At 50.6% G+C, this 14,841-nt stretch overlaps 1 protein-coding gene across 1 annotated transcript in view; it reads left to right on the plus strand.

Moving 5' to 3' along the window:
• Positions 1-321: 321 nt before the first annotated feature.
• PHGDH (phosphoglycerate dehydrogenase) overlaps positions 322-14,841 on the plus strand; it is a 30,866-nt gene continuing 16,346 nt past the window's right edge. The window contains exons 1-5 of the mRNA XM_027091126.1: positions 322-685; positions 6,853-7,004; positions 9,678-9,743; positions 12,548-12,602; positions 12,691-12,789. Of these exons, the coding sequence (XP_026946927.1) occupies positions 548-685; positions 6,853-7,004; positions 9,678-9,743; positions 12,548-12,602; positions 12,691-12,789 (510 nt within the window). The 5' untranslated portion in view covers positions 322-547. The remainder of the gene's footprint in view (positions 686-6,852; positions 7,005-9,677; positions 9,744-12,547; positions 12,603-12,690; positions 12,790-14,841) is intronic.

Below are 14,841 nucleotides of genomic sequence, written 5' to 3' on the forward strand. Positions count from 1 at the left end.
GTCTTTGGTACCCTCGGATGTTAGGCCACCAGAGGAAAGGGGCTATGTCTTTTTGACGTTCGAGCCTCTTCAGCATCCAGCACCGTGCCTTGCACATAGTAGGTGCGTTCAATCAATGCTTGTTAAGGAATTAGTGAATGGGTCCGTAGGAGGAAAGAATGAAGATGAAACATTTCTCTCACGACGAGAACGAATATTTCTCAGTTTATTTCAGATATGAATCAGCTACTCAGCGTCAATTGTGCTTCTGTATACTCACCAGGTGTAGATACATGCTTCGGCTGAGATTGAGAAATTCATCTCCGGAGAATAATATGGTGGGCGGGGACCTGAAAGCTCCGAACCGCGAGGAGGGGGCGGAGTCACAGAGAGTTGGAGCGTTTCTGTCCAATCAAAAGGAGACGGCAGGAGCAGGAGTGGGAGATAAGGGGGAGCGGGAGATCGCGAATCCTGCCCAGTTACACGAGCCAGCCAGCCGGAACAGCAGCTTCTCCGTTTAGGTGTTTCTGCCCAGGGAGAGCTGCCGATTCCGAGGCCGACTCCAGCAATGGCCTTTGCAAATCTACGGAAAGTGCTTATCAGTGATAGCCTGGACCCTTGCTGCCGGAAGATCCTGCAAGATGGAGGGCTGCAGGTGGTGGAGAAGCAGAACCTGAGCCAGGAGGAGCTGATAGCCGAGCTGCAGGTTAGGCGAGCGGGAGACAGACTAGGGCTGCGAGGCATCCTCCGCGGACACTGGCTGACCAATTCCGGCCCAGCGTGCCCCACCCTCACCCCCATCGCTGGTGTCAGTCTTGGGGTCTCCCGAGATTGGGGGCTGGGAAGGGGGGAGGGAGAAGAAGGAGGGAGGAACAAAGGGCGGCAAGCTGCAGGATGCAAACTTTCCGTTCCGTTTGCAACCGCGTGTTTCACGTTGGCATGCCTCCCGCCAGCATTGCAAAGTGCTGGCTGCTTCAGCTGGTCCTGCAGGCTGCCCGGGGGATGCCAGCGCGGCTTCCCAGGGCCGTTGCGTTTAGTGGCCCTGGCAGCCCGGCGCCGCCTCTCCCCACCTCCAGCGGGGGCTCCGGGGGAGAGGCGCCAAAGTGGCTTCCCTGCTTGGAGCTCAGGGACCGGCGATCCTTCCCCAGCCAAGCCCTGGCTCGCCCAGCCAAGTGCTGCTTTCCCTGGGGGGCCCCGGCGGAGTCCCAGCCTGTTCCGTGGCTGCTGGAGAAGCTGCAGGGAAGGCGGCCCGGCTGGAGCGGCAAACGCCATACCCGCCTTTCATCTGATGCAAGACTGCTGAGAGTTTTCACCGCCCCTCTGCCGCCTGGGAGCGCTCGGAGGAAAGAGGGGCGGGCGGGGGGCGCCCGAGATCTCCGCGCCGGCCACGCGGCAGTCGCCTCGGCCGCCGCTGTCCAGGCTTAGTCTCCGCCAGTGGGCTCGGCGGGGTCAGGAATGGCCTGATCGGACGAGATTCCGATCCCAAAGCCCCCAGGAAACGTATATTTCCTAGCAGATCTTTCTCAGGAACGTTATCACCGTTTGTGCAGTTTACTTCAGATCTTTCTCTAACTTGCTTGTAAAAATCCTGCGAGGTTTGGTGGCCTCTTCCTGCCTTATAACATTTATTTCGTGAACTCTTCACTCCAGTTTCTGCACTTCTTACTTCTGTAACTGTGCCCAGCGCCCAGGTGTCTCTACCCGACCCGTCCGGATGTATTCTCCCCTTCCCCCAAACTCCCACACCCCGCAGTGTAGCCTCCTACCAACTTCAACCAGTCTCAGCGCGAATTCACCCTCTCCAGAGTCCCTTAAATCAAACCACAGAGGTGGCTACTGTTGCTTTAGCTGTGAGGCAATCGCATGGTCTTCATAACTGCCATTGTATCTCCTGCTGTGTTTCTCCATGGAACCCCTGCCGCTCTTCTCCCACCCCGTGGTACTGTATTCTGCCCCTGGCTTGTACGCAGAGAAGTTTCTGACTGGTCCCTGTCTTTTTTTTTTTTTTTTTTTTGGCTGCGTTGGGTCTTCCTTGCTCCTTGTGGGCTTCCTCTAGTTGCGGCCAGAGGGAGCTGCTCTTCGTTGCGGTGCTCCGGCTTCTTACTGCGTGGCTTCTGTTGTTGTGGATCACGGACTTCAGTAGCTGTGGCACGCGGACTCAGTAGTTGTGGTGCATGGGTTTAGTTGTCCGTGACATGTGGGACCTTCCTGGACCAGGGCTCGAACCCGTGTCCCCTGCATTGGCAGGTGGATTCTTAACCACTGTGCCACCAGGGAAGTCCCTGGTCTCTGTCTTAAAGAAGCTTGTCAGCTAGTTAGGAGCCTGGCCAACACACGGTGAGACAAGTGACCAGATGACACAGTACTTGAGTGCTAAATGAGACCATCCGGCAGCCTAGCCTTTGCCTCTCCATGGCGTTGCAAATGGAGAGAAGCGGGTGATCAGCCTGGACTCGGTGGGGGCCAAGGGCTCAGGACGTGATCCTTGGACTACCCTAGGACTGGATGGGGAAACGGCACCTCACACTTGTCACCTCCTCTTTTGTGCAGATGGTATCATGGCCTTGGCTCTGGGCCGTGGCCAGAAGGAAGTGGAGTGGTCTCTAGATTCTCACCTCCACCAGACCACCGGGTTGGGAAGAGTGGCCTGGACTTGGGGCTTCCCAGCTTTGTTATGGAAATTAAAATTCTGTACCCCGGGGGTAGGGTGGGTTGAGAGGGAGTGGTGAGTGTGGAATTGACTAGAATGGGAGGCCCTGGTCACTAGTGGAGGGTTTCCATGGTGTTGAGAGGTTGGCCGGGTGGGTGCAGGGAATCTGGGGCTGGAACTTGGAGGACATTTTAAAGGCACTGAAAACTTCTGGCAGGAGAGGAGGGGTGTTTGTTGGCTACATTGTTGGATGGTTTGGAAGTGCCCAGTCTTCACGTCTGTCTTTGTAAAAAGCACTAGGTTCAGACTGCTGGTTAGTCTCCCTGGGCCACTGGAGGGTCCTCATATCCACACTTGCCTCTTGTTATTCTGCATGGAGAGGTGCCTGGGTTAGTGGCCCCTGCCCTCCCCTGTTTAAACCTTTTTAATACTGAAAGAAACTGGGGCCCAGTACCTGAACCAGGCCTGGCCTCCGTTCCCACTCCTTGGTATTCTGGGCAGGCACAATTTATTCTCTCTCAGTCTGTGGTCAGGAAGTACAATCATCCCCCAGAACCATGCTTTTCAGACTTGAAGCAAGTCACAGCTCATTAGTGGGTGATGAAGTCCATTTAATGGGTCATGATTAGCATTTAAAAAAACAAAATAAGAAATATCAGAGAGCAATGCAGATAGTAAGGCTAAGTATTGTGTCACGAAATTTGTTTCAGTTATTGTGTGTTTGTGGTGTGTGTGGTATATGAGTATAAAATCATAACTTAAACATGTGTTTCTTACTGTGGGTCTTAGTCAAAAGTTTGGAAAACACTGGCTTGGAATAATAAAGCATCTTGTTTGGAACTCAACTAAACTCGTACTTAGACTGTGTACCCCTCTTCTATCAGCAGATGTCACATCTTAAATAAGCCTAATATGCAGGAACATTTAAATCTTAGCATGTATCGGTGGCTTTTAAACTTTGACCATGGCCCACAATAGGAAATTCATTTTACATTATAACTCACTATACACACACATATGTGTACACACATACACTAAAGTTTCATGAAAGAATACCCTTACTAGATGTGTTGCGTTCTGATACTTTCTTCTGTTTCATTAACTAGCAATGCTAGTCAGAATCCTCTAAACGCACGCTGGTAATGCATTTAATTTACTGAAGCACCTTTGTATCTTTATTTCAGAATTTGAAGAAAGGATAAGAAGGGAATAAAGTTCGATGCAAGAGTCCATGTTTTGAAAGGCTCTCTTAAAATGCAAATTTCTAGCCTTTACACTAGGATTTGGTTTGCAAGAGTTAAATAACCATCTACTTAATCAGGATCACACATATTGTGCCAAACCGCGCCCACCTGCATTCTCTATAGCTGGGGAACATGATCTGGAGAGGTTCTCTGACTTCTCCTGTGATGTAAGTCAGAAGCAGGAGCACTGCTAGAATCATCCCCAAGGCCAAGCCTGTTCTTGGGAAAGGAAGCATGTGTGAACTTGAGGAACGTGAATGGGTTTCCACTGCTGAGTTTGCATAGTTTGTCCGGAACAGCTATAAATCCAGCAGAACAGCTGCTCTGAAGCAGCTGTGGGACTGGGAGTGGGGAGGAAACCCAAGTGTAAGCAAATGCCTGTTCCAGCCTGCATACTTTTTTTTTTTTTCTGTACGCGGGCCTCTCACTGTTGTGGCCTCTCCCATTGCGGAGCACAGGCTCTGGACGCGCAGGCTCAGCGGCCATGGCTCATGGGCCCAGCCGCTCCGCGGCATGTGGGATCCTCCCGGACCGGGGCACGAACCCGTGTCCCCTGCATCAGCAGGCGGACTCTCAACCACTGCGCCACCAGGGAAGCCCCCAGCCTGAATTCTTATACAGATAGAGCACGCACAAAGCAGACAACAGTAGACAGCAGAGTGGGTGCAGTGTTGAGATTCCTACTGCGGGAGTGCCAGAGAGGACCTTGGGGTGCTGCAGAAGAAAGTTATAATCACTGCAAACTGCAGGGAAGATGCGGGTGGATTTGCAAAGGACTGCGGTTTGCATAAGTAGAGGAGAGGAGTGGACTGCAGGGAGCCAAGTCTCCAAGGGATGACGTGGGGCCCGAGAAGGGGACCGGGCCTGGAGTGCAGGGCTTTTGAGGGATCAGCGGCAGCTAGGTTGGTTGGCACACAGGCTCTCAGTAAATGCATGCTGGTTGAATGAATTCTGGTTTTTTGTTTTTTGTTTTTTGTGTGTTTTTGTCACACCGTGTGGCTCAAGGTATCTTAGTTCCCTGACCAGGGATTGAACCCGCGCCCTCAGCAGTGGAAGTGCAGTGTCCCAACCACTGGACCACCAGGGAATTCCCTTGAATGAATGAATTGATGATGTGTTTGAATGAACAGGAACAGGGGTAGTTGAGGGTGTAAAGGGTCTTGAAAGCCCGTGAACTCTGGCCACAGGAATGCCCGGATCGTGTGGGACCAGCGTCTGCTGAATGGGAGTCTGCAAAGGCAGATTCCCACTTGGGATGGGTGAGCTCTGCATGTACATCTGTGCTGGTCTGACTGGAGGCTCTTCAGACTTCTTGGCTTCACAGAAAGCTGGGACACACCCTTGAGGGAAAAGTAGAGAGAGACTGCAGGATAAATCTCTGTAAGGGAGATCCTTCCACAGACAGAGGTCGTGCTTGTTAAAGAAAAACGCCATGCTGTCTCTGGGCTTGTCCTCGGGGTCTGCAGGAATGGGGTGGACTCCTGGGGAGTCTGCATCCTCTTCTACAGCGGGTCTGTCCTGTGGGAAGCAGATTCCCAAGGTTTGCGGAAGGGCTGGCAGCTTTGGAGCGAGCATTCAAGGAGCATTCTATTCAGAACCACAGACACACAAGGCTTGGAGTGCCTGTGAAGGGTCCTCCATCCAGCTGTTTGCGGTCTGGCACAGCCCCCAGCCAGTGGGGATGCATGAAGCATTCATGCCTCCAGAGAAGTAATTCTGCAGCCTCTCTTGAACAATCATCCCAGTGTTGAGAAGCCCTCCAGATCTAAAGAGGCTGCGACGTAAGCTTCATTCCTCTTCTTCCATCCGTGGAGAGCAAAGAACTCTGTGCTCTCTCTGCATGTAACTTGTCCAAACTGGTTCCAAGGCTCTGGGCTTGCACACCGTAAACACAGTGTGGGTCCTCACCCTGGGAGCCAGATGCCCATGGCCTTTCTCTGTCTCCAGAATCCGTGTGGTGAGGGGGGAAGAGAGAAAGTTCTCGTGGGATCCAGCTGGGTGCTCCACTGGGGAAATGCAGCGTGGCTTACAGGTGTCAGATCAGATGTGGGAGGGACCCCAGGGGCCATCTGTTCCAATGCTCTTATGTTACAGAAGGAGACCAGGGTACGGGGTGACATGACTTGGTACAGTGACCCAACTTGTCATTGCCAGCCCTAGGCCTAGAACCCCAGCCTCCTGGTTCCCAGGTTGCTGCTTGTGCAGTGACCCTTGCTGCTTGCCCACCAACCTGGGACAGCCAGCTTGGGACAGAGTGTGTATTTGCTCACCTGCTCCATTTCCTGGGGATTCTCATCGGGTGTTTGGCAACAGTATCCTTATTCTGCAGAAGATACCACTGGATTCTGGGTGAGCCTAAGGAAGATTGTCCTGGGGTCTGGCTTAGCCCAGGTATAATGGCTGTGATGAATCCAGAAAGTCTGATTTTTCACATAGGTATAGTCTTAGCCTTATATTGCCTGGTTTTCCAAGTAACTACGGACAAGTTTAATTATTTTCTGCCCTTCCCCTTACTTTGGTTTCTGTTTTAGGAAATGTTTTTCTTTTAACAATTTGTCTTTTATTCACTTCATGTATTCATCTATTGAGTGCCTTCTGTGTACCAGGCATAGGCGCTTACAAAGTAGAATCCAATCCCACCTCTTCCCATCAGTAGCTCCGTGTCCAGTGGAGGAAGTGATGTCCATTGAGCGGGGCCAGATATCATGCCAGGCGTTGTACCTTCCTGTCTCATCTCTTCCTCACACACTTAAGGAGGCCGAAGCTCAGAGTCATAGCTTGTCAGGACTGGAGCTTGGATGTGAACCCAAGCATGAGTGATCGCGGGGGCTTTCAGATGTGTGTGCATAAACGTGCCTTCCTTTCCCTGAATGTATCCAAAGTCAGCCAGCCTGCAGGAACTCCCACTTTGGACAGACGGGCTTTACGAGGTCTCAGAGACCAACTCTGTGGATCCAGGTGTTTCTTCTTCTGCCTCAGGACTGCGAAGGCCTTATTGTCCGCTCGGCCACCAAGGTGACCTCTGATGTCATCAACGCGACCAAGAAGCTGCAGGTGGTGGGCCGGGCTGGCACGGGCGTGGACAATGTGGATCTGGAGGCTGCAACAAGGAAGGGCATCCTGGTCATGAAGTAAGTCGTGGAAGTGGTGGGGTGGTGGTCCAGGAGGCCGCCCGCTCCAGGCCAAGTCCAGAGAGGGGCGCAGCACTCACCGCTTAGCGGTTCCCGGGTTTTTGACACAGAGGCTCTCTTTGTAATCTCAAAATGCTTCACACACCTGCCCCCTAGATGCTCGCACGCCTGCAGCCTGGTTGGGGAATCAGAAGAATGCTGGTGGATTTGTCTCAGTCCTTGCTTCAGCCCTGCCCTTCCCCCTCGGCTGTTTCATCTGAAGCCAGGTTCTGTCGGCTCTGCTTGACTGTGGTCTCCCTTGTGCAGCTGCGTAACCTTTGCTAGTAGACGGACTCTCCCATTCTCTCTTCCTCACTTCCCTGCACCCTTCGGGGGCCGGGAACCCAGTTTCTCTTTACTCCAGGGCCAAGAGGGAAGGGGTCCCCTTTAGAGCTGTTTTTGCAGAAACCCAGGGCAAAGGTCATGGCAGCATGCCAGCACTAGGCAACACTCATTTCTGGCCCCGGTCTGGCATGTAAGTGGTGTGGCAAGGTTAACCCCTTCCACTTCTCTGTCCTCGAGCCTTTCCTCTTCCCTTGGGAGCCTCAGTGTTCTCGAGACTTTCCCCTCCCTTCCCTCCACTTCCCTCCATAGGGTAGGGGTTAACCAACCCAATCGTCTGCCTGAGGTCAATATCCAACAGACGAAATGTTAACCAATAACCCATCCTCCAATCTTGCGCTGGACCCAGAGGCACCAGCCCCCTGGTCCCCGCACCTCTTCCTGTATCCCATGTAGCCTGGTCATTCGCTGGGCGAGTCAGGAAGCCAGGTGTTCTTATGGAAAGACAGACTCTGAGAATCCTTTTTTTATTTTTATTTATTTCCTTTTGAAAAGTTCTGTATTTTCAAGGGAAAGAAACTGTTTTTTGGTCTACTTTATTTTTTTATTATTTTTTTATACAGCAGGTTCTTAATAGTCATCAATTTTATACACATCAGTGTATACATGTCTGAGAATCCTTTTATCTTGATTTTTAACTTTTTAAAAATAGGATCTCTTGACTTTTCACCTTATAACCTTCATTTCCAGAGAAGAAAAGAGGGAAAGGAGGGTGAACACGTGTGTTAATAAATTATTTCAAGAGCAACAAGAAAAAGCCTTTGAGAAAAGAAAAATAGTTTCACGGGTATTATCTCTATTTTCCTTTCTGTAAGATGGGTAGAGTCAACATTACCCTATGATTTAACTTGTGAAGATGATTTCTCAGTGCAAAACTTGTTGAGAAATAGGAGGAAAAGTCAAACAGGACAAGATAAAAATATTAGCTTTGTTACTAAAAAAAAGACAGGTTGGGCAAATTGATAAAGGTCTGTGGGCAAGGGGCTGACCTCTGTATCTGTCACGGGTACAGCCTCAATAAGACTGATGGCATGAAACTAACACAACAGTGTAAAATCAACTATACTCCAATAAAAATTTTTAAAAACAAGATTGATGGCATGGAACAGCAGGGATTTGTCTTTCTGTAGGCAGGTAGATCCTAAAGTAAGAGGAGAGAGAGAAGGGCTGAGCCACGCGTATCTCTCCCAATCTATTGAGATACTTCTCTGCCCCGGGAGAAATGAGTTTGGGTAGAGAGATGAGTGTGTTTCTCGAATGGAGGTCCCTCCGCAGGAAAACATAAAGCCAGGGCAAAGGGGTTTTCTTCCAGACCTGGGGTTAGGGCAGGAGTACATCACAGAACCCAGGGCAGTGGCGTGGTGTTAGGGGTTTTCACTAAGAACAGGTAAGTTCAAAATGTTGGCGAGAATGTGGAGAAAAGAGAACCCTCGTACACTGTTGGTGGGAATGTAAATTGGTGCAGCCACTGTGGAGAACAGTTGGAGGTTCCTCAAAAAACTAAAGAAAGGACTACCACATGACCCAGCGATTTCACTCCTGGGTATATATCCAAAAAAACCAAAAATGCTAATTCTAAAAGATAGGTGCACGCCCACGTTCATAGCAGCATTATGTACAATTGCCAAGATATGGAAGCAATCTGAGTATCCATCGACAGATGAATGGATAAAGAAGATGTTATATATATATAATAGAATACTACTCAGGCATGAAAAGAATGAAATTTTGCCATTTGGATGGTTTTGGAAGGCATTATGCTAAGTGAAATAAGTCAGACATAGAAAGACAAATACTGTATGTTATCACTTACATATGGAATCTAAAAAATAAATCAAACTAGTGAATATAACAAAAAAGAAACAGATTCACAGATATAGAGAACAATCTAGTGGCTACCAGCGGGGAGAGGGAAGGGGGGAGGGGCAACGTAGGGGTAGGGGGTTAAGAGGTACAAACTATTAGGTATAAAATAAGCTGTAAGGATATACTGTACAATGCAGGGGATATGGCCAATATTTTATGATAACTATAAATGCAGTGTAACCTTTAAAAATTGTGAATCACTATATTGTACACTTGTAACTTATATAATATTATACATCAACTATACTTCAATTTTTAAAAAAGTAAAAAAAGAAAAACCCATAAAACTAAACAAAACAAACAAAAAGAAGAGGAAAGCTTATGGAGCGGGAGAGAGAGCACAGCGTGCACTAGTCTTTCCACTGGGACAGGAGTGGGAATCCTGGGTCTGGCTGACCGATGTCCCCCATCTTCTTCCATCTTTAGCACCCCCAGTGGGAACAGCCTCAGCGCTGCGGAGCTCACCTGTGGGATGATCATGTGCCTGGCCAGGTAAGTCCCTGACTTCTGAGCAGAGTCACTGTCTGTGGTCTGTCAATTATTATGACTCCCTAAGCAAACTGACCCCGAGAAACTTAGAAACACTTCAGCTTGGTGACATGCAGGCTGCTAAGAACCTTCAAGGCCGTCAGTCCTCAACTGAACATTCGTTACACTGGTCTGGCACACCAAGGTCAGGTGGCTTCTCAGGTTGTTTGCAAACACACAGGATGTGCATGAATCTTACTGTGCTGGGTGGTAAAATGACTGTATGAACACTGCTGTTGAAAAGGCAGTGGGTCAGTGGGAAGGGCAAGGAGCCAGTGGGAGGGCGGGAAGATGCTCTGGGTCCCTTTGCAGATCCGCGGATCCTTAAACCAAGGAACCCAGGCAGCCAGGACCCCTCACGTCACTACTCAGGCCTGAAACCTTCTGGGGCTGAGAAATGATTCCTTTCCCTTCTCAAGACCTATTCTCCTCCCTGCTGGGAGGGGATCTGAGGGAGTTCACCTTTGTTCTAACTCTTCCCCAAGATTTCTACCTGAGATCTTAGGTATTCACTGATATTCACTTGTCAGTGAAGAGGAGAGGAGGTTGGAGAAAGGGAAGAACAGGGAGAATTGCACAGCAGGAGGGACCCAGCCCGGAAGGGGTCCCTAAGCTGGCTGTCTGGATCTCCTGGAACATCTGCAGAAGTGTTGAGGCCTGATGCCCTGGTGTCACTTGTGCTATTAAATTCAGTGGTGGTTTCTTTTTGGTTTCTTGGGGGGGTGAGGGAGCGATCCCAGTGCAGCTTTCTAATTCTCTCACTTTTTTTCTGGAGGTTGTGTTTCCCTTGCGAGTCAGGAATAATCTTCCTCCTATTCCAAGACCAGCTTTACTTAAAGGAGTAGGCAAAGTGGTATGACTTAGGGGAAGCGCCCTGTCGCCAGCCACTCATCATGACCTCACTCATCATCAAAACCAAGAAAGAAGCACCCTATGAGAAGGAATCACCAGTCTCTCATAACCCCTGTGTGCTGGTTTAATCAGACCACTTTCCAGGCAGGGCAGCGGTAGAGGGGGTGGGAAGTGTGCACGGTAAAGTTGAGAGCATTGGGCAATGTGGGTGGAGAGCAGGGCTGAATGGGCCTCACGGTGGGGGACTTTGAACAGATTTTGCCTGTTCCTGAGGTGCTGGAGAAGAACAAGGGCACGGAAAGAAAGAGTGGAGAATACAACAAATGTAGATGTCACCGTTGTGCCTGCTTTATTTTCTCTTGTAAGTCAGGCCGGCCTCCGTATAATTCTTGGGAGGTCCCTTGCCCATGTCATGGTCCTCCCCAGACTGGCCTGGTGAGGATCCCGAAATGTTGAAACCTGGGGAGGCACCACGGCCAGCTGGGTGGAGCGCCCAGAGGGAGGGTGTGAGGGTTTCCTGTGCTCCGCGGTGCTGCACGCACATCTCTGAGATGGCATCTTGCAGTCAGGTGGGCAGAGGTCGGGAGGCCAGAGCCGGGGGCTCTGTCTCACTCGGTCAGAGGCATCTCATCCGGCTGGCTTTGCTGAGGGGGGAGCACTTCCTCAAGGCAAGTCATTGTCCTACATGACATTCCTGAAATGAGGCCCCATGGGCCAGAGCAGTGAGATGGAGCTTCTTCCATGAACTTGTTATGTAAGCTTTGTTGAGTTTACCCATGAGTTCTTGGGACTCTGATCGTAGAACAGATTCCCATCAACCTCACCCTCAGATGGAAGTCTGTGTCCTGGTAACGTGTAGACAGGAAAGAATGCTTTTTATAAGAAGTCAGTGAAGTGGAAATACAGGAAGAGTTATCTTGGAATCTCTTCTCTCTCACACACGCAGACGTGCACACACCTCTGAATTTTGTGGCCGGCAGGAACGCCTGCATTTAAATACTTGGGAGGCTAACTGGTGGGGATGTCTTCCTTGGCTTTGAATTGATTGTGCTACTTCTCGTTGAGTGATGCTGGGCAAGGTATTTAACCCCCAGTGGCCACACTCCACCCCCATGCAGTTGTGAGCATTAAATGACCTGATGTTTAAACATTGTTTCTTGTCTCTTCCTTTCTAGCTTCTGGAGAAGCCTGGAGGGCCATGTCCCACATGACACATCTTGCCCTCTGACCTCTCACATTGCCCTAACTTCCTTTGTCCTCTCCAGAAAACACATAGAGACTCAGACCTCCATGTTGACCAATAGGAGGAGATAAGCTGTGGAGAGAGTGTGTGTGCGTGTGTGTATGTGCGTGTGTGTGTGGTGGGACAGGAGGTTGTGTGGTTGTTGGAAGTGTCTGGACTACACCACCCGCCCACCCCAGTCTAGCCTAACTCTCAAGGGAGAATAAGTATTCAGCTGTCCCTTGATACAGTGGAAGATGTTGTAGGTTATGGCTCTGGATGGAATAGGAAAGTGGAAATTCTTGAATTTCTGGAACATTTGGTGTTATCAAAGTCTACCAATACCCCATTTCATTATCCCTACAAACCCTGGAAGATTAGCTGTTGCTTTTTACATGCCCAGAGTCACTCAGGCTGATACTCCAGCCACTGAGATGGACTCAGAACCTCCTCCCAGACACCTAGCTGGAGACAAATCCCAGGGCTCCAAGTCAGGTCTCGCCAAGGGTTTCCCCCTGCTACCCTCCCTTGACCATCCTCGGTGTTTCTGAACCTAAGCCCCCCAGACCCAGCTTGAGCTTGGTTCCCTGGGGGGGTGCCCGGCAGAAATAGTGGCTGTGCAGCCCTCACATTGCGCCTCCTTCCTGGGCTGGCAGGGTCTGGGTGGGCCCGCTGACTTTGTCTGTCCTTGCAGACAGATTCCCCAGGCGACGGCCTCCATGAAGGATGGCAAATGGGAACGGAAGAAGGTGAGCAGCCGGCTTTGCCTCACCCCACCTGGCTGGGTGCCCGAGGTCCACTCTGGGTGCTGACTTCCACTTCTTCACCTGTTTGCAGTTCATGGGAACAGAGCTGAATGGAAAGATCCTAGGAATTCTTGGCCTGGGCAGAATTGGGAGAGAGGTGGCCACCCGGATGCAATCCTTTGGGATGAAGGTAAGAGGTCACCAGACCACTTTGATGTGGGGCTTCCCATAGCAATTTTGGAGGAGGCAGGTTTGCTTGAGAGAAGCTAAAGGCTTTGCCCTAGGAGGGCCTGACCCCCACTTTAGAGCTCCTGAGTGAATGGGTGGCAAAGCCAGGGAGGGAGGGAACATTGGCCTGCTGATCTAGACCCTTGAATTCAACATCTGGGAATGCTTGGTGGAGGTCCTTCAGCTCTGGGATGAGTAATTGCCTTGAGTCCCCATGGAGCTGAGAGGGGTCTTGTATCCTGCCCTTCCTTTCCTCCCCTTCTGCGAGGGCCTCCCTGTTTTGCTGCTTCTGTCTTCTGTGATAATTCAGAAAACAGGAGCAAATTTATAACCTTAAAACAGAGCAATTGTCCATCCGTCTTCTAGCTCCCCTCCATAGTCCAGAAGAGATTGAAAGGTGCTTGCCTATATGCTGTGAAATGATCGTGGAGCCCACGGTGGCCAGGAGACCTCACACATCTCTCAGAAATCATCCCTGACCCCCGCCGCCCACCAGGGCTCTCTCTTATCCTATGCTGGGAGCTCAGTAGTTCTTCTGGTTGACGGAGGGTTGTCATCAGTAGCAGTGCCACCCCCAGCACCCGGGGCCAATCCAGGAGACCTTGCTGAGGCGGGAGGCCATTCAGCTAAGAGAGGAAGCCCACAGGACTGCCCAGGTGGGCCAGAGAGGTGTAGCAGCTGGGTCGGCTGGTGGCCGTCTCCATGTTTCCTGTGACTGTTGAGGGAGGGATTGTGGGTTCAAACTGCAGCCAGGAAAGCTTTAGTTAAACATTAAGGAAAATGGTTTTGAAAATCAGATCATTTCAGTTCTAGAAAAATTTACATAGAGCTGCTATGGAATTGTCCCTTTTTCCCTTGCTCTTTCCTTTCTGTATGTCCCTCCCACCTTCATTGCGTTAGAAGAGACTTTATAGATTAACCCTTAATTTTATGTCGAACTTTGGAGTTTGTAAGTTTTTGCTAAGGGCTTGCAGTAAATGGACGATGGACAAGAACCAGGTGGGCAACCCATTGTACCACAATCCACATCTTCTCTCCCCTGCCTCTACTTCCCACCCTATTAAGTGAAGTCAGCCAGACACCGTTTCTAAGCCTCTGCACTGGGAAGGGCGGGGACATTTTTCTGGCTCCCTGTGAGAGGTGGGTGTGGCCCTGCAGGATCCATTGATCATGGAAACAAACCAAAGCCACGTCCTTTGTGCAGGGGTGGTGAGGTGCCGTAGCCACAGGGAGCACTTTCTCCTTTTTCCTCATTGGTGAGGGATCAAGGTAAAGGTTCAGCTCGTGAAAAATTCTGATCATCCAAAAGCAGGGGTCCTGGTGAAGTAAAACTCGGGGCACAGGTAACCAAACAGGTGAGCGTTTCATCGATGACACAGTGACTTTGGGATGGTTGCCAGGCCCAGCAGCCGTTCTGTCACGTGCACTCCCCTTCCGCACGGTGCCACAGCACACCAGGTTCTTCTAGCTCAGGAACACTCATTGTCAAGGACTTGAGACTTTGGCAGTGACTTAGGTCAGACAAGAAGTCCCACCTCATGTCTTGAATAATTGAAGTGATGGATAAGATAAGCTTGTCTGTTCCTTTGGCACCACTCAGCTACTTAACCGCTGCCAGGGCTGCTTCCTAGAGGCACAGAGGGATGTAGGACCTTGAGCATCAACAGCGGAAGTGACTGACAGGGCCCAGCTCAGAGATGCCTAGAGCCTGCTTCTGAGTGTTGATCTGTGTCTCTGGCATAACCCTCACCACATGCCCACACGTTTTATTCCCAGCATGGTTTTGAGGACGTGGGTGCCTTTTTGTGTGTGTTGCAGCAAGTAGCTGCTTCGTTGGGGGGTTTCTTCTGTCCAGATGTCTCTGGAGGGTTACTCTAGACCGTCGTGCTTCTGGGACATGCTCTTTGAAAACCCGGAACACACCTTGGGATATCCCCCCAACCCCAGCCCCTCAAGAGCAGCCTGGCTCTGGTCCTTTCCCACTGGCCCAAGTGGTGTCTCTTTGTGCTCAGCT

This window comes from Aethalodelphis obliquidens, unplaced genomic scaffold (genome assembly GCF_003676395.1).
Source record: "Aethalodelphis obliquidens isolate GAN/ISIS:26980383/991018 unplaced genomic scaffold, ASM367639v1 scaffold70, whole genome shotgun sequence".
In the NCBI taxonomy this organism is placed as follows: domain Eukaryota; kingdom Metazoa; phylum Chordata; class Mammalia; order Artiodactyla; family Delphinidae; genus Aethalodelphis; species Aethalodelphis obliquidens.